This window comes from Osmerus eperlanus, chromosome 11 (assembly GCF_963692335.1).
Source record: "Osmerus eperlanus chromosome 11, fOsmEpe2.1, whole genome shotgun sequence".
NCBI lineage: Eukaryota > Metazoa > Chordata > Actinopteri > Osmeriformes > Osmeridae > Osmerus > Osmerus eperlanus.
The window spans coordinates 16,755,354-16,774,002 of record NC_085028.1 but is presented as its reverse complement, the minus strand read 5'-3'; the positions used below and the strand labels follow the sequence as shown (position 1 = coordinate 16,774,002).

The following is an 18,649-nucleotide window of genomic DNA, read 5'->3' as shown; positions in this document are numbered from 1 at the left end:
AAGCACTGCGGTTAGGGGTCATCAGGGTTCACACTAGGATCAACAGCAGGGTCAGGGTTCATCAGGGTTCACACTAGGATCAACAGCAGGGTCAGGGGTCATCAGGGTTCACACTAGGATCAACAGCAGGGTTAGGGGTCATCAGGGTTCACACTAGGATCAACAGCAGGGTCAGGGGTCATCAGGGTTCACACTAGGATCAACAGCAGGGTCAGGGGTCATCAGGGTTCACACTAGGATCAACAGCAGGGTCAGGGGTCATCAGGGTTCACACTAGGATCAACAGCAGGGTCAGGGGTCATCAGGGTTCACACTAGGATCAACAGCAGGGTCAGGGGTCATCAGGGTTCACACTAGGATCAACAGCAGGGTTAGGGGTCATCAGGGTTCACACTAGGATCAACAGCAGGGTCAGGGGTCATCATGGTTCACACTAGGATCAACAGCAGGGTTAGGGGTCATCAGGGTTCACACTAGGATTAACAGCAGGCTCAGGGGTTCTTCCAAGCTTGCTGCGCACAACACACTAATCGGTTATAGAAACTCCCCTTGCTTAACCCACTATACAACAGTTCAGGGACGCAAGTTTGATATCAGCTTTGGCAGGGACATCAATAGTTAATGCGAGCACACACATTTTTTTCCGCATTCATTTGAGCGCAAATACTGTGTTTTTTGAGCTTCATGTAATATTGTTTTTATGTTTTAGTCAAAATAAGATGATCGGTAGGCCTATTATATAAAAACTTTCTTTAGTTTTGTAATGTTTTCTCAGCCTACCTCAACTCTGACTTGTGTGCCGAGTCCGACACCTGGACTTCTGTGTGCGTGCTGCAGTGGCTCTTTGGCAAGCTCAGAAGAGCGTGCTGACATGGAATTCTGCTGGCATCGGTTTGTGTTTTGATTTTACAAGCATTGATTGCGATACGGCGTTAATTATTTCCGGGATTATCAATCTAAATGAATGCACTTACTAATAAAGTAAATTGTTAAACTCAAACTAAATTTTACTGGGGCACAGCAGATTTATACTGGGGCACGTGCCCCAGTAAAAAGGGTCTAACAACGCCCCTGGTTAGGGGGTCCAGACTAAGGCCTAGGTCAAGTTTGGATTTGATCACACTCCTGCCCGGCCACCCCCACACACACACACATACACACACACACACACATACACACACACACATACACACACACACACACACACAGAGGAAGGATGTGATGATCTTACTTTTTCTCCTCTGGGTTTTCTGTCCAGTGGGCCAGAGAGAGACCAACCATGAAGATCACTAGCAGGTGCAGCCCTGATGGAGCCATGGTCTCTCTGCTGGTGTCTCTACTGGTGTCTCCCCTGGTGTCTCTCCTGGTGTCTCTGCTGGTCTCTCTGCTGGTCTCTTTGCTGGTCTGTCTGATACAGGTCTCTCTGGTCTGCCTGTCTCTCTACTGGTCTCTCTCTGGTCTGCCTGTCTCTCTACTGGTCTCTCTCTGGTCTGCCTGTCTCTCTGCTGGTCTCTCTCTGGTCTGCCTGTCTCTCTGCTGGTCTCTCTCTGGTCTGCCTGTCTCTCTACTGGTCTCTCTCTGGTCTGCCTGTCTCTCTGCTGGTCTCTCTCTGGTCTGCCTGTCTCTCTGCTGGTCTCTCTCTGGTCTGCCTGTCTCTCTGCTGTTGCTGTGCTCCGTGCTGTATTGCCGTGGAGACTCCAGAGAGGGATTCGAAGGAGCGTCTGAAATACCTCATGTTTTTGTTTCAGTTCCTCCCTTCAGTAGTCTGACAGATGGGCCGGGGCAGCGAACCACCCACAGGACGTGACAGACAACGTATGACTTTACTGTAAACTAAAGAGGTTTTGATGTGTGCATTACTGTACTCTATGCGTACACTAACTACAAATCCTTTTAAAAAAAACGGCAGTTTGAGACTTACCAGAAAAGTCTGAATATTTCTTGTTCTTTTGTTCGTCTCCCCCCCCCCCACCGCCGCCTGACTGGTTCTCATGAGGAAACAGCAGAAATGTGTTTCTGCTTAATTGAATGATTTCAGTTGTGCAACAGTACACATATGGTGGCCTTCCTTTCATGTTTTAAGGAAGACAGAAGTGCAACTGAGGTTTCGAATATATATCCAATAATTTGTTTTAATACAGCCCACAGCTGGTCCTTATACAGAAAGACAGTGCTGCTGTCCTGTTGTAAGCATGAACTAATATTTATACGGCACAGGTTCATTGTAACTGTCACTGTCCTTACAAAGGACGTATATAGTGTTTAGTCTTGTGACACGTTCAGGACCATGTATAAAATGAGCTCCTTCATCCAAAGAGACAAACAGCGGTGGGGTTGGAGCCGAGGTCCTCCTGATCTGCAGGTTCTGCTTCTGTACCCATCCCCAGAACACCACAGCACCAGGGATCAGGAAGCTGTACCCATCCCCAGAACACCACAGCACCAGGGATCAGGAAGCTGTACCCATCCCCAGAACACCACAGCACCAGGGATCAGGAAGCTGTACCCATCCCCAGAACACCACAGCACCAGGGATCAGGAAGCTGTACCCATCCCCAGAACACCACAGCACCAGGGATCAGGAAGCTGTACCCATCCCCAGAACACCACAGCACCAGAGATCAGGAAGCTGTACCCATCCCCAGAATACCACAGCACCAGAGATCAGGGCGCATCAGGCGTGAGGTGAGACCAACACATGCTGTGTCCCCTCCTCTTCTTCTCTGTTCCTGACAGGGGCAGGGTGAGTCAGGGTCTAGGGAGGCTATGAGAGGAATTGTGGGCCTGAATCTCGTCCAGTTCATCGTCGACTACCACCCATGTTATTCCTTGATTCCAACAGACTACACAATGACTTCACATTCCAAGGCGTAAAATATATGTATTTTTAAATACAAGGCTCAAGGCTCCCCCTCCCCATCTTCCAGATGGTTACATTTAAACTCAGTTATCTTTCTGTTTACTTTAAACATTTCACTTTAAATGGGTTTACTTTCTTGGAAAACAAATCACTCCGCTTCAAAGTAACTTAACATGTCAGTGAATAAACATGCCAATGTTTGCAAGTTTTTAATTGATTTTTTATCATTACACTCCAGTTCCCCATGAGCTGTGCTTTACCGGTCCTTCGCACAGTTTGACCTGCGTTGTGTTCCATAGTTTGGCTCTGGTTCAGAAGCAGAGAAGTGTGTTGATGTGCCCTTGTACAGCTAGACCAGTACACACCAGTAGCAGCAGGCAGCCTTACAGACAGCAACCTCCACCATGAACCACCTTCTGGTAAACACTTTCTCTCTCTCCTTCCCTGTGCTGTTACCTTTCCCTGACGCGTGTTCCTGTCAGAGATAAGACCGATCCTGATTGGAATATCGTACTCTGCAGGTGGGATTTGGGATTAAAATGTGGAACAGTGACCGTCCGACCTTTGTACCTGTAGAGAGTGTAGAGAGTGTGCTTCACTTTTAACTGCCTTGTTGTTGTTGAAAGTATAAGATATGTTGGGGGGAGGTGTTGGGATCTGAGCTGACTGTAACCAGGCCTGGTGTCGTCTCTCCACCCGGGTCACGGGTGGCAGGGGGGCAGGCTGGCAGGGCTGGAACCCCTCCACTATGGCAAGCTCACGCTGGTCTGTGTCAATGCAGAGTTTAGTGAGAAGAAAACAAAGGAGATCAACTCGCAGATTCCTTCTGTGGGTGTCAGAAATCTGTGTACTGGGACTCGAGCAAAGTTGGATCTTTACTGTGAACTAGTTGACATGACCAGCTTGTTGCTTTAAGGCTGTATGAGAGCTTTATGGGAGAGTTGCTGCTAATACATATCACCTGTCGTATGAGCAGTGTCTGTCATTGACACCTTTTATTTGTTTTCAATGGAAGTCATGTAGTGGGAACGCGGGAAGTCTCTATTTAGCACGTACACATGCTCTCAGGGGTGGGCTTTGCTCCTTTACCCTCTATCATTCATTGGCTGATGCCGCAGATTGAGTAGCAGTCATTGGCTGGCAGCAGTGCCAGTCATTTGTCTTAGACACCCGGTTTGACCTTGGATGACTGTGTGGCATAGTCCTCTTAAAGAGATCGTAACAGGGTCCACTTAAGTCAACAAATATGTCAGTGTTTTATTTATATACACTCTTCTGTTTGTTCTCATTTATAAATCCCTCTCTCAGTTGGAGATAAGTTTAAAAACGGTGTATGTTGGAAGTGTCATGTCAAGACAGACTTTTTGAAAACACATGACAGAGCTCCCAATGAGCACGATCAGTTCTGGGACCTTGTCTTTCCTCTGTCCTCCAGACACACACATAGGCTACGTGCACACACACACACAAAAGTGATAACACATATGGACGTGCACACCCATGTGCGTCACAGCAGGATCCCATCCTTGTGCCGATAAAAACAGATGGAGACACAGACCGCCCTCCTGCTGTGAAAGAACATTTTACAGAACTGTAATGTGCCGTGTAGCTAGCCAGCTTTCAGACACACTGGAGCCGTCTGGGGGTGTTCTGGCAGACTTCTGGCAGTTTGTAGGAATCGCGCTCTCCTCATGAACCACGGAAAGATCTCAAAATGCCTTCAGATCCACAGGCTTCTTAACCAAGTTAGCAATTTCTGCAACTAGTATCAGTTAATACTTCAATCTGCCTAGGTAATTTCAGTTCCTGCTGCTAATATTAAATTTGAGATCTCTCCTTTTTATTCAGTCAAGAAATGGTCTGTATTTACCAGTCAGTGCAAAATAACCACATCTCAGCTACCAGACAATATCAGTTAATGCATAAATTCCAGCCGCAAAAATCAGTTAATCCTTCAATCTTTGAAGAGGAAAGGTAAGAATCTTAACCATTTGTCTCTTAAATTCCCACAATAAGGTCTCATGAACTATGTGAAAAATCTGCCCCAAGCTTAAAGCAGAGGGATTTAGAAGTAGAGCCGTTTCTGATTTTTGTCTGGGCACAGCTGAACCTAATTAACTCGTGCTGGGTTTTTTTCATGGGAAAAGCATTGGGAAAGGTCTAATGGTATTTACCTTGGAAAGTGTCAAAGAGATTGTGTTGAGTCAACACTCTCCAAGCTATGTAAGAGGGTGTGTAATACACAGCGGTCTGTGGGTGGGTCTGTTTCTCATGGGTTTGTGTGTTTCTCATGTGTGTGTTTCTTGTGGGTGTGTGTTTCTCATGGGTTTGTGTGTTTTTCATGGGTTTCAGAAAGTTCCTGGTCTCGCTAGCCGAGCCTTCACCACCTCCAGCAGAAACATGAAGAACAAAGTTCCAGAAGCACAGAAGCTCTTTCAAGTGAGATCACACACACACACCTGCACATATACACACATACACTTGCACACGCACTCCTGCACACACACAGCCAGGGTGAGGGAGGCTGTGTGAAATGACAGTGCTGGATGACTGACAGCGTAAGGTCTCAGAGTCTCCTGCATGTTCCGCCCACATTGGTGCAGTCTGACCCTACGACCTTTAGGATCTTGATTTAACCCCCCCCCCTCTCTTCCTTGGTTTCCATGTCAACAGGAAGACAACGGTCTACCAGTTCACATCAAAGGAGGAACCACTGACGTTCTTCTATACCGATTAACCATGACCATCACCATCGCAGGTAAGAAACCGGTTGCGAAACCGGTTGCGAAACCGGTTGCGAGAAGCCGAAAACACATCTATACACCTAACACCTGAAAAGAGATCTAAACGTGTCAAAATAGTTTCTAACCTCTGTAGCTCTCTGACATGTTGATTGTGTTCTCCTCTCTGCTGCAGGAACAGGCTTCTCTCTCTACTGGCTGCTGGTAGCCTGCCAGCCAAAGGGGAAGGTGTGAGCAGGAAGGAGGAGGATGCTGGCTGGGGAGCTAGATCACTCTGCTGCATGCGTCTGTTGTACGAATCAAATTACATTTCTTCGCAGCCTCCTTCACATGGCGTGAGACATTGTATGTACAGAATAAAGCTCAATGTTGGATTCTAGATGTTTAAAGGCAAGTTTGGATTCAGGTCATTGTGTGTGTGTGTGTGTGTAGGCTAGGACTGGGCGATATAAAAAAAAAATTATATCACGATATTGTCAAAATTTTTACGATATTCGATATATATCTCAATATGTTTTCATTTTCATTTAAATAATTAAAAAAACGTATTTTCTTTTTCCCCCATTAGAAAAAAACAAAAAGACAATTTAGATAGAACAGCTATTTTTACAAAGTACATCATGTGTAGTGCAAATTTAAGCAGTTGCCATAACATGGTACTTGCAACTTGACAAAATGGACCTCACATGGAACAGTTCATGCAGACGTCCTCATGTGACAGGACAAAGAGAGAGCAAAAGAGAGTGCATGTGCAAATGCAGTTTTCAGTTTGTGTGTGTCTGTGTGTGTGTGTGAACACAGAGGAGCCAGATGGTGATCTTAAAATACAAGCAACACAGGGACCAGCAAAAAAAAAAAAACATTGTCGTAAAAATTATTGTGATATTATCGCTAATATTCGATATATCGCCCAGCCCTAGTGTAGGCTACTTCTAATACATTTCAGTGTTTCATCTTTGTGGTGCATTCAAAGTTGATTCAATTCAATCAACCTGGAGTACCTTCCACATTGGACTGGTTCTAACTCTGGTTCTAAAGGCCTTATCGTCAAGACGCGACAGCGGCACTCTGAAGCCCGTTATTAGGGTGAGGGAGGGTTGACCCTAACCCTCATGTGTCAAGTCCCAGACGACTTTTCGCTGCAGCTTTTCCCGGATATTTTGCGCCGTCCTCCGTAACTTCCCGGAACACGGAGGAGTTGAGTCTAATCAAGCTCCGTCCATCAAGGCATTTACGGCTTCAGACTTCCTCATGTCTGTTCTCTGATCTGGTCTTTGCTGACATCCAGTGGTCAGTCAGAAATGTTACAAAAGTTTTCTGAAACAGTTCCACAGGACACAACAACATTTTGGCGCCTGAGTAGGGATATGAAAATATAGATTTTTATTTTATTAAGTTCATACATGGAAAAAAATCGATTAGCTTATACATCAAAAGGCAGAGTAAAATACTGTGTGCACCACAGTACACCATCATCCAGTCATACAAGAATACCAAAGTACATGTAAGTACATTAATTACTCATCATAACAAGCATACTGTTTAAGAAGCATGGATTCCTCCTCCCCAATATCAAAACAAAAAACGTAGTGTCTAAAGCCTTCAGTTACACACTCTTACAGAGTAAAATCTGACGTTTAATACCCATTTACTGACACTGACACATTGTCAGCAGCACAGTATCATACTGTGAGAAGCTGATTGGCATCTCTGTTCTGTGAAGACAGGAAATGCAATGTTGGCATTCAGGAGAATCTGGTAACCATGGCTACCAAGATGAAGCAGGATAGGAAGGGGCAGAGCCTAGGGAGGCTCTAGGGAGCCAATTAGGTGACGCCCTCAAAGGGCATCAACGCAGGAAGCGGATACTCATCTTGTGGTCGATGTTGACTTTCTCCAAAGTCTGTTAGAGATGGAAATTAAAATATAAATAGATATATATATTCATAATACACTGTGTAAAGTGTACATACCGCATATACTGTGTTCAGTAACTGAAAACATTCCTAATTCATGTATACCGTATATACTGTATACACATGCAGATTTATATATTCTGTATACATAAATTACAAATGTATGCAGCTACTGAACACAGATGCAAGTGTGTTGGAGACACAACACACACACACACAACACACACACACACAACCCCCCCCCCCCCCACACACACACACACACACACACTACAATCTAACAATGTATCTTTGTGTGTTCAAACAATCCTGCATGTGTTTGTCCTGGCTGAACTGTGCTGTCCTACAGACAGACTGCAACACTGATCCAGGACCAGGCCCGTCCACATCCGCTCTGACAGGGTCAGGGGGTAGGACCAATCCCAGGTCAGACTGGGATGTCAGGGTCAGGAGGCAGGACCGATCCCAGGTCAGACTGGGATGTCAGGGTCAGGAGGCAGGACCGATCCCAGGTCAGACTGGGATGTCAGGGTCAGGAGGCAGGACCGATCCCAGGTCAGACTGGGATGTCAGGGTCAGGAGGCAGGACCGATCCCAGGTCAGACTGGGATATCAGGGTCAGGAGGCAGGACCGATCCCAGGTCAGACTGGGATATCAGGGTCAGGAGGCAGGACCGATCCCAGGTCAGACTGGGATATCAGGGTCAGGAGGCAGGACCGATCCCAGGTCAGACTGGGATGTCAGGGTCAGGAGGCAGGACCGATCCCAGGTCAGACTGGGATATCAGGGTCAGGAAGCAGGACCGATCCCAGGTCAGACTGGGATATCAGGGTCAGGAGGCAGGACCGATCCCAGGTCAGACTGGGATATCAGGGTCAGGAAGCAGGACCGATCCCAGGTCAGACTGGGATGTCAGGGTCAGGAGGCAGGACCGATCCCAGGTCAGACTGGGTTGTCGGTTAAGCTGTTTAGTGTTCAGTGTCTGGGGCACTGTGGGGGTCTCCCTCTGGTACCTTCCGGAACTCTTCGAAGGAGATGGCCTGGTCCTGATCTGTGTCCGCCTCCTGGATGGCCCGGTCAGCTACACTCTCCAGCTGCTCCTCCGTCACCTGGCTCTCCAACAGCGCACGCAGCACCTGGCAATCGAACACGGCGGCCAATCACATTACAGAGATGATCAGTTACATTTAGTCATTTAGCAAACGCTCTTATCCAGAGCGACTTACAGTAAGTACAGGGACATTCTACCCGAGGCAAGTAGGGTGAAGTGCCTTGCCCAAGGACACAACGTAATTTTTGCACGGCCAGGAATCGAACCAACAACCTTCTGATTAATAGCCCGACTCCCTAACCGCTCAGCCAGCTTATTTTTTTAAGACTATAAAAGTAATCTTGGTTTGATATTAGCAGGGGAATAGGTTTATTTTCAAACATGGGTGGGACAGCTTTCTTTTAATAACTGAGGCCGTTATACATAATTTTCTGTGACCCTGTGAAGACACCAGGCAGCACCAGGCAGCACCAGGCAGCACCAGGCAGCACCAGGCAGCACCAGGCAGCACCAGGCAGCACCAGGCAGCACCAGGCAGCACCAGGCAGCACCAGGCAGCACCAGGCAGCACCAGGCAGCATGACGTAGACACTGACCTGGAGAAGCTCCCTCCTGGAGATCTTGCCATCTTTGTCTTGGTCATACAGCTGGAAGACAACTGAGAGAGGAGGAGAGAGGAAGAGAGGAGGAGAGAGGGAAAAGAGAGTAGGATAGAGGAGGAGAGAGGGAAAAGAGAGTAGGATAGAGGAGAGAGAAAGAGAGGAGGAGAGAGGGAAAAGAGAGTAGGATAGAGGAGGAGAGAGGGAAAAGAGAGTAGGATAGAGAGAGAGGAGAAAGAGAGGAGAGAGGGGGAAAAATAGGAGAAAATATCAGAGGAAAGAGACGGTGAGTAAGGAGAGGGAGAGGAGGAGAAACAGATATATCTGACTGCTCCCTGACGGTCATCCTGAAACACATCTACTGTGCATGTTCATTGAAGATTATAAAGGTCAGATTATCATGTTATGTGGAGATGAGAGCAGGTGCTGGAACTCACACTTCAGCTTGCTGGTTCTGCTGTTGACCAGTTCTGGACCGCCTGCATCTCTCGGTCGCTTCTTCTCAACCGGACGGAAATGGGCCAGGATCTTCACAAAGGAGTGGAAGTCAACTATTTCCTGTCTGTAAACATACCCAGAACAACAGTGTAGCAGACCTTACTATGTTCAACGGAAAAGTGTCCCTCGGGAGTTGCCGTAGGCGTGATGCTGACGTAACCATGACGTGAAGTCAGTGAGGGCGGTTCGAATGGCGAGGTCCAGAAGAGCAGTGGGAAAATACAAGTTGTGAAAACAGACCTTGTGTGTGTCTTATTGTCCACCCGACCATATGAAGTTATCTAAAACGAACCTACAAATAGCTTGGTTACAACAGCATCATCCACCAGCTGTGCACAATCTCAGCTCACAACAACAGCATCATCCACCAGCTGTGCACAATCTCAGCTCACAACAACAGCATCATCCACCATCTGTGCACAATCTCAGCTCACCACAACAGCATCATCCACCAGCTGTGCACAATCTCAGCTCATAACAACAGCATCATCCACCAGCTGTGCACAATCTCAGCTCACAACAACAGCATCATCCACCAGCTGTGCACAATCTCAGCTCACCACAACAGCATCATCCACCAGCTGTGCACAATCTCAGCTCACAACAACAGCATCATCCACCAGCTGTGCACAATCTCAGCTCACAACAACAGCATCATCCACCAGCTGTGCACAATCTCAGCTCACCACAACAGCATCATCCACCAGCTGTGCACAATCTCAGCTCACCACAAAAGCATCATCCACCAGCTGTGCACAATCTCAGCTCACAACAACAGCATCATCCACCAGCTGTGCACAATCTCAGCTCACCACAACAGCATCATCCACCAGCTGTGCACAATCTCAGCTCACCACAAAAGCATCATCCACCAGCTGTGCACAATCTCAGCTCACCACAACAGCATCATCCACCAGCTGTGCACAATCTCAGCGCACCACAAAAGCATCATCCACCAGCTGTGCACAAACTCAGCTCACAAAACGCAAGAACACACAGTCAGAAGTTAGAAAGGAACAGCGTTTATCTACCAGATCAAGTTGTGGTTATCAAGCCGGTAGAAAACTCGGCCTTTACCCGGGGGAGAAGAAGGCGGCGATGATCCGGTCTCCGATGGGGTTCATCGCCAGCTCTCTGATCTCCCCAAAATCCTGAGGCCTTTCAAGAGGAGAAACAGGAAGAGAGGGAAACATTCTAAAATCATAATCATTTGAATTCAACCTTTCTTTGCAGCCTCTCTGAATTGTATTTCATTAATAAAAAAGGTTTGCCATAGAGGGATAATAGGCCTACTCATATTAATGATGTTATTAACTTATAACGTATTATTATATAAACGGATATGAATGAAGATATTTTTACATTTTTATTTACATTGAGATGAACTTACCGGAGGTGACCTTTCCCCTCTTTGTCCAGCGCTTCAAAACGGTCATACAGTCGAACAATGTGCGCAGGCGTGACTACAAACACGAGGCGAAACATGCGATTATACCACTCGAACCCTCATCAATAAGTAGGCCTAGGTCACAGAGACAGTACTATGGAGCCCAATCGATAACTAATAAATTACTAATCGATATGTGCTCTGGACCATTAGGTTAGCCTTCTGTTCTAGTTTCGATTTATGCACTTAAACGTGTCAAACTCTCAGTCTTATGCATGTCCTACAAGTATAACTGTTAATATATTAGCGTTAATAATCTACTAGTCGGACTAGGGTACCGTGGACTGGAAGGCGGTTCTTGCGCGCGTGCCAGGCGCGGCAGAACGCACCTGTCATCCATCAATCTTCTGAGGTTCTGATGACTTGCAAATACCAGGAAGCTATTATCCCCGGATTATTAAAAAAGTATATTGTGCCGCAACATTTTTGATAAACAAACGACCTTGCCCATACACCCTGCTTACTATGATTTGATTTTGAAGGTAGTGCCACATAGCTGCACCCAAAGTAAGAATTTCCGTTAGACGAGTCGTAGTCTACATCGGGTCTCCCTTTCTACAAATTGCACAGAAGATTCCAACAAAATACATATATTAATAAAAATACAGATTTATATGTTGTCCATTCGATTCTGATGGTAAACTTACATCCAGTTTCTTGCATTAATTCCTCGACATTTGGGATTTTTGACAGGGTGGAGTTTGTCGATCCCATTTCAGAGGAAAAATCCGTTCATTCGATGTAAAATCGCTTTCTCCTGCACAATTAGATGATCTGTACCCTGGTGTTTTGCTTGTTAGCAACTCGCAATCGTGGTCAAATTGAATTTGCAACTTTGCTTAGTTGTGTGTGCAGTTCGAGATAACCCTGTTTTGATGGACGGGGTATCTAACCAATCGCAGCAACAACAGGATCCTCCAACTGACCAATGTGCATGAGACACAGAAGCTTCATCAACAGTAATTTATGACAAAATACGTCATGTCATAATTTGGCATAGGCCTATTTACGATAATGTGCAAAAGTTGTTTGAATCTTGGCACGGTATTACATACAGACCAATTCCTCGTGGATGCCTGAATTAGCAACGGCCACTAGATGGCCCCATACAACTCGGTAGTCGGTAGAAACGGGGGGGGGGGGGGGGGGCTACGGGAGGACTGGCCTGGCAGTGTCAAGTACAGGCTACAACGTAGCGTCCTTGGCGACAGGTTAGCTGTGAGTCACCGTTGTGAATCCGCGGTGTGTGTCACCCAGGTATGCTTCCTGCTTGAAGGGACTGCAGACATCCCAACCTGCAGAGACTCATTTCAGGGAGGAGACTTCCCCCCCGGAATGCAATCCGGACGCATGATGAACAGCACGTACACGCGCGATATGCAACTTTCTCTACCAGAAATTACCATTGGACTGTCTCTCGCTCGCTCTAAATACTAAATCCCCGATTTCGGGGAGAAAATGCGGGAGACTCCCGGAACTTCCGGGAGTGTCTGGGATGTCTGGGACTGTAGGGCCAGCACTGCTTTCATCAAACACTTGATTAAAATGAGGCCTTAGTATTTGTAACTGATTTAAGGAACAAACGTTGCCTGACTAAATCGCTAGGTATTATGATAGCTGGTCACTCCATTGCTCAGCATCCAGTCCACATCTGCAACTGAAATGTTTGCGATACGTGTTCACTTTATCTTTCCAGGAAGTCATAACATGTAGAAACATTCCTTAGGTCTATGTGCAAACAGCTCTGTTCAGTGGTTTATATTAGACAGCTGTGATTCCTCCAGTCTACCCGACATTGTGTGTGTGTGTGCGTGTGTGCGTGTGTGTGGAGGTTCACATGAATCACATTTCTTGGGAGAAAACAATTGTGACCTCTGTGTTCCTTGGTATTACATAGTAACAGTACACAGTCCCTAACTACTGGGCAGGTCTCTGACAGGGAAATCTCAACACCTTCACACCACATGCAGTCACTGTTGCACAAGTCGGTTGCTACAAGCCCCTCCCTCTCTCTCCCCCCTCTCTCTCCCCCCTCTCCCTCCCCCCTCTCCCTCCCCCCCTCCCTCTCCTCACCCACCCACATCTCTGGATAGTTGGCAGGCTTGAACGTTCCTTGGAACAGGGAGAAGTGTCTGTTTATCTTAATGGTGAAGAATTACATCCATTTCCCCTCTCTCTCTCTCTCCCTCCCTCTCTTTCTCTCTCTCCCTCTTTCTATTTCTCTCCCTCTTTTTTTCTTTCTCTTTCTCGCTCCTCCATCCATCCATATTTCCCTGAGAGAGTACCGTATTTCTTCGAATAAACGCTGCAGCGTTTATTAAATAACGTTAATTTTTGGTGCAGCATTTATTTGAGGGCGGCGTTTATTCGAGGGCGGCGTTTAATTAGTAAGAGAGATTTAGCTGCAGTGCAGCCATAGACAACTTAGTTGCTGGCATTGTGACAAATCATTAATGCAGCTAAAAACGCAGGTTTCATTTACTACCGCTGACCTCCTTGTCTATTCTTTGTTTGTCTATGAGTGTGGCAACTCCCTTTCTCATTGGCTATCACTTAGGGCTGCGTTGGTAGTACAACTGTCTCAAATACAAGTGTTCTACATTGTGTAGAAATCTGAAGCAGCATGCCTAAATGTTCATACATGTAAGCTTTCAAACAGAAAGCTGTGCATAAAGTTATGTACATGTGTAATAAATACTGGTGTTGATTTTAACCAATTAACAAACCTTTTTCAGATTTATTTGGTGCTGCGTTTATTCGAGGGCGCCGTTTGTTCTAAGAAACACGGTATGTTTACTTTCACCTTCAATTCACCTTGTTTACTCCCTGCCCACATGTCCTCCTACCTGCAAACAGAAATCAGGAACTTCACCTGAGTTGTATCACAGCTGACAACAACAAAACAACAACAACCAACAACAAAAGTCAGGAGTAACAGCCTTTATCTTGCATTGTTTACATACGCTGGTACAAGCGATCCTGTGGAAACCCTAGCCTCAGACATTGTTGGACTGAAGGTTAATAACGCTGACTCATCGTTACCCATCTGCGTGGATTCACCTGTATGATTCATCTGTTTGTTTTACTTGTAGGATTGAGTCACCTGTTTGATAGATTTGCAGGTAGTTCCAGAATGTTCAGGATGTCCAGGCTCAAGAAATGAAAGTGAAAGGTGCCGGTGCTGCCGTACCTGGCAGAGCACCAGCCTGGAGAACCATGAAGGCCTTTCCTGCCCAACTTTCCTGCACAACTTTGACCCCAGGCTTTGACCTGGGTCCTGACCTGACCTGGGTCTTTGACAGGACTGATAAACAGTAGCATGTCAGCAAATTCTCTCTAAGATAACAGAATTATTATTCAAGAACACTGTCAGTGTTCCAGAACACTAGAACAATTAGGATCGAGAACCGTTGAGTTGACAAAATCAATACCAGGACTGAATAACAAGTTATTATGCAAGAAGTCAAGGAATTTGGGATGTTTGTCCACTACCCTACTCCCTTCATTGGTGGTCCACACATCTTCACGTCCTCTTCTCCTTCATCCCTCTCCCTATCTCTCTCCTCTGTCCTCTCCTCCCGCCTCTCTCCTCCCTCCTCCCTCCTCCCTCCTCTCTCCTCCCTCCTCCCTCCTCCCTCCTCCCTCCTCTCTCCTCTCTCCTCTCTCCTCCCTCCTCTCTCCCCTCTCCTCTCTCCTTTTCTCCCCTCTCCTCCCTCCTCTCTCCTCTCTCCTCCCTCCTCCCTCTTCACCCCCTCACCTCATTCCTGCTTTTCACGGAGCATAGCTTTGCACCCTCCTTCTTTTCTGACTCCCCCAGTCCCCCTTTGACTCCCACTCTGACTCCCCCTCTCCCCCTCTGACTCCCCCTCTCCCCCTCTGACTACCCCTCTCCCCCTCTGACTCCCCCTCTCCCCCTCTGACTACCCCTCTCTCCCTCTGACTCCCCCTCTCCCCCTCTCCCCTCCTGAGTGATGGGCGGTGGGTGATGAAGGTATGTTCTGGCCCACTGGAGGAGAGGAGAGACAGGATGCAATGCGACAGGCACAGGAAATAACAGGGAGAGAGAGAGACAGTGAGAGAGAGAGAGAGAGAGAGAGCAACAGTTAGAGAGAGAACAAGATCAAGAGAGCAAAGATCTGAGAGAGCGAGAGAGAGACAATAAGATAGTGAGAGAGAACGAGAGAGAGAATAAGATGGTGAGAGAGCGAAAGAGCAATTAACTGAGAGAGACAGTGAGAGATAAACATGGAGAGAGAGAGAGACAGTGAGAGAGAGACAGAGAGAGAGATAGAGGGAGAGAGAGAGACGCACAGAAGCTGGATGAAGATTGGATGATCAAATGATCTCTAGCCAGCCCTGCTTGACATGCCGCCCCTCTCCCTCCCCACCCGGCCCCCGGGCCCAGAGACTCCAGGCTGGTGAAGGCCAAAAAAAGGACACTATAATCTCATTTAAATACACTTTTATTTTAATTATATTGTTTTTTTTACACAAATGAAAGTGTACCAGAAATGTACAGATTTGTGTACAGTCACATATTTACTGACAATTTTAATATCCAGAACATGAGTGTGTTTGTGCTTGGTAAGTATACTGTAAGTGTGATGTGTGTTCACATGGGGAGTGTGATGAAGATGATGGTGTTGACGACCCAGGCTTGGATCTCCCCCTCACCCCCCACCATATCTAGATAGAGTTTTCAACCTGTACTGATGGCCAGAGGGTGAAGGAGGTCTGAATGACAGGGGGTGGGGTGATTAGTGAGAGGACCACCTGCAGGGGCACCAGAGGGGTATCAGAGGTGGAGGGGGGCAGGGGGACCTGGAGCGTTGGTTATGGGGTGCCACCTTCCAATCAAGATGTGCCCTGGAGCAGTAATCCAACCTGGGACTGGAGGACACACTGAGGTGTGTGGGGGGGGGGGGGGGGGGGGGGGGGGGGAGGGAGGGGGGGAGGGGGGGAAGAGAAAGACAGGGGCAAAGGAGTGTTTGGGACAGGGAGAGAGTGGGATTAAGACAGGGTAGAGGGGGAGTGATTGGGAGAGACAGAGGGAGAGAGGGGTGAACAATGCATGGCAGGCTCCTAGCCTCGCTGACAGATGGCTGGGGAGGAGAAAGTTTCTTGGAAGAGGACCAGGTCTTAATTAGTGAGAGTCTGAATGAAGCCAGAGGCTGGCTCCTCTCATTACCAAGCACAGGCCTGAAGCGTCCACACACTGGAGGCTAGTACGGAGAAGTGTGTGTGTGTGTGTGTGTGTGTGTGTGTGTGTGTGTGTGAGTTCTGACAGCAAGACCCCGGGAACCTAATTGCTTAAATTGCTGGAGCTGCTGGAGCACCGTCGCTAGCAAGCCACTCTTCACACACACACACACACACACACCACAGAATGGAAGCTGTGTGAGTGTGAGTTTGTGTAGTGTGTGTGTGTCTACGTAAGTGCATGTGTGTGAGAGTGTGTGTGTATGAGTGTGTGTGTGAATATGCATGTAGTGTGTGTCTGAGTGTGTGCGTGTGCATGGGGAGTCCATTCCCTAAGCTTCACCTACAGTTTGGGGTGTGAGGCAGCAACACAATTCTTGTCCTCCGGTTCGTTTAGGAACACTGTCATGGCCGACACAATACAATGAATTGCAACTTTAGCTGCGCACTTTTAGCTCTGCGCTGTTAGTTGTGTTGTTTTGGCTTTGCTATGACAACATTGCTGTTAGCTTTGCTGTGCTAAATCTGCCGCGTATGTAGATGTATTGTGTGTGCTTTGTTAGCTGTGCTGTTTTCAGGGGCACATTTTCTACTAATGGTGTTGGTGTGTGTGTGGGGTGGGGTGGGCGGGGGGGCATTAACAGGAAACAGACTAGCGTGCAAAGTCTGTTTCCCCCCTCTTTCCTAATCACTCAATCCTTTCTGGAAGGAGACAGAGAATCAAGACTCACCAAGGAAGAAAGGCACTCAGCTCTGAAGCATCAGAGCTCGATCATTAGTTATTGTTTTAACGGGTTATCGGAAGCATAAACTGGCTTCACAAATTGAGAAAGAGAGAGAGGGAGAGAAAGAGAAAGAGAGAGAAAGAGAGAGAGATACATAGGTCCCGAAGAAGGTTCTAAGATAAACTGTTATGTAAATGCAGTGTTTCAGAGGTGGTTAAGAAGCACCCCATCATGCTCACCAGGGTCAGATCTACCATTTGGGCAATCTCTGCCCCTCCGTGACCAGATGTTTGGGCTACATAAAAACAAGGCTTGCTTGGCCCTCAATCTTGATAATTATCCAATCATAATAAAATAAAAGTTGAGGCTTCAATCCCTGATGATGAGGAACTGTGTCGTTGTTGCTTGTCATGTTGTAAGAATTTCATTGTTCAGGATGCCCTCAGGATGTCATAGTTTAAACGTAAGATAGAAATCCCAGAGTGAGATCAGTCACCGCATGACTCTTCTTCTGTTTCAGACTCAGGTTGCACACCAAAGTAAAACCGTCCTCATTCCCGGCACACTCGCGTCTGTTAGTACGCACATGGGCGGAAATCCCAGGGGGGGACAGGGGGGACACGACCCCCCCAATCCTGGGAAAATATGATTTGTCCCCCGCAATAAATCACTGTAAACATAACTATGTAATTTCAATAACATTGATAATATGCAATGAAAGCGCTTTGCTGATTATGGACACAATGGCGCTTTTTTAAGTTTAAAAAGATTGCGAACCCCGCCCTTGGTCCCACATGGTTTGATCCACAGCCCCAGCCCACAGCAGTGATAGGTGAGTAAAGGGTGAACTCATACAGCTGTCAATCCTTCCAGGGCCGGAGTGGGGTCACTTTTCAGCCCGGGAGTTTCAGGCCCAAGACCGGCCCTTTTTTTGTATACCAAACAGGGCCGGATGCAGCCTGCTTTGACTGGGGGTGCAGTGAACCTTTCTGGGGGGTATCATGATTACAGAAAGGGATCGTATAATTTTTTATATTGATACAATTTTTGAGACTGCTTAACGATCGGAGTGTTAATCAGGCACGGAGCCAGACGTTGTAAACATTCTGAGCTTTGCCCCAACCTAGGACTATGGGTTCGATGTGATGCAAGATAGGGACTTCTACACTTAATGCGAGCGCGCACTCCGCGCGAGCGAACATTTTTGATTGTGTCATTTAGTTTTTTGAGCTTTATGTAAAATAAACAGACGTTTTTCAATTGGTAAAACCTTGTCTAGTGATGCCATCACTCCGGCCCTGCTCCCATCCATCCTCCCTGACGCGTATCGTTACGGTAGGGCCGCCCGTCCCAGCTATCGGTAGCCGATCTGAGAAAACTTTTTGGAAAAGACGGGCTATGGACCCAACCAACTCTATTTGGAAGGGGAGAACTCCCTCACATGGTACAACCCATGCAGAGGCTGAGGTGTCAGAATGAAGAACGTGTGTAGCCTACTTTAAGAGAAGATAGACTAACGTGACAAATGTCAACAACTAAAAAATCCTCGACCGGCCCAAAAGTGAAGCGGCCCACCGGCCCAAAAGTGGAGCGGCCCACCGGGAACACTCCC

At 47.2% G+C, this 18,649-nt stretch overlaps 3 protein-coding genes across 4 annotated transcripts in view; 1 reads left to right on the top strand and 2 right to left on the bottom strand.

Annotated features, from left to right (window-relative positions):
- rnaset2l (ribonuclease T2, like) overlaps positions 1 to 1,885 on the bottom strand; it is a 7,988-nt gene extending 6,103 nt beyond the window's left edge. The window contains exon 1 of the mRNA XM_062472974.1: positions 1,232 to 1,885. Coding sequence (XP_062328958.1) covers positions 1,232 to 1,317 — 86 coding nt within the window. The 5' untranslated portion in view covers positions 1,318 to 1,885. The remainder of the gene's footprint in view (positions 1 to 1,231) is intronic.
- Positions 1,886 to 3,143: 1,258 nt separating this feature from the next.
- On the top strand, positions 3,144 to 5,990 carry LOC134029025 (cytochrome c oxidase subunit 7A2, mitochondrial). The gene is made up of 4 exons (XM_062472990.1): positions 3,144 to 3,279; positions 5,213 to 5,299; positions 5,534 to 5,618; positions 5,777 to 5,990. Exons 1-4 carry the CDS (start codon positions 3,265 to 3,267, stop codon positions 5,833 to 5,835), a joined length of 246 nt encoding a protein of 81 aa, XP_062328974.1. The 5' UTR covers positions 3,144 to 3,264; the 3' UTR covers positions 5,836 to 5,990.
- A 976-nt stretch (positions 5,991 to 6,966) lies between these two features.
- Positions 6,967 to 11,981, bottom strand: chp2 (calcineurin-like EF-hand protein 2). Of its 2 annotated transcripts, none has more exons than XM_062472982.1 (7): positions 11,761 to 11,981; positions 11,057 to 11,129; positions 10,744 to 10,824; positions 9,606 to 9,730; positions 9,166 to 9,227; positions 8,532 to 8,654; positions 6,967 to 7,504 (listed from the first exon to the last, which is right to left on the bottom strand). In XM_062472982.1, exons 1-7 carry the CDS (start codon positions 11,825 to 11,827, stop codon positions 7,451 to 7,453), a joined length of 585 nt encoding a protein of 194 aa, XP_062328966.1. In that variant the 5' UTR covers positions 11,828 to 11,981; the 3' UTR covers positions 6,967 to 7,450. The 2 variants fall into 2 exon arrangements, with proteins under 2 accessions (XP_062328966.1, XP_062328967.1); XM_062472983.1 differs by lacking the exon at positions 6,967 to 7,504 and adding an exon at positions 7,789 to 7,927 and having other exon boundaries at positions 8,444 to 8,654.
- Between the last annotated feature and the right edge of the window lie 6,668 nt (positions 11,982 to 18,649).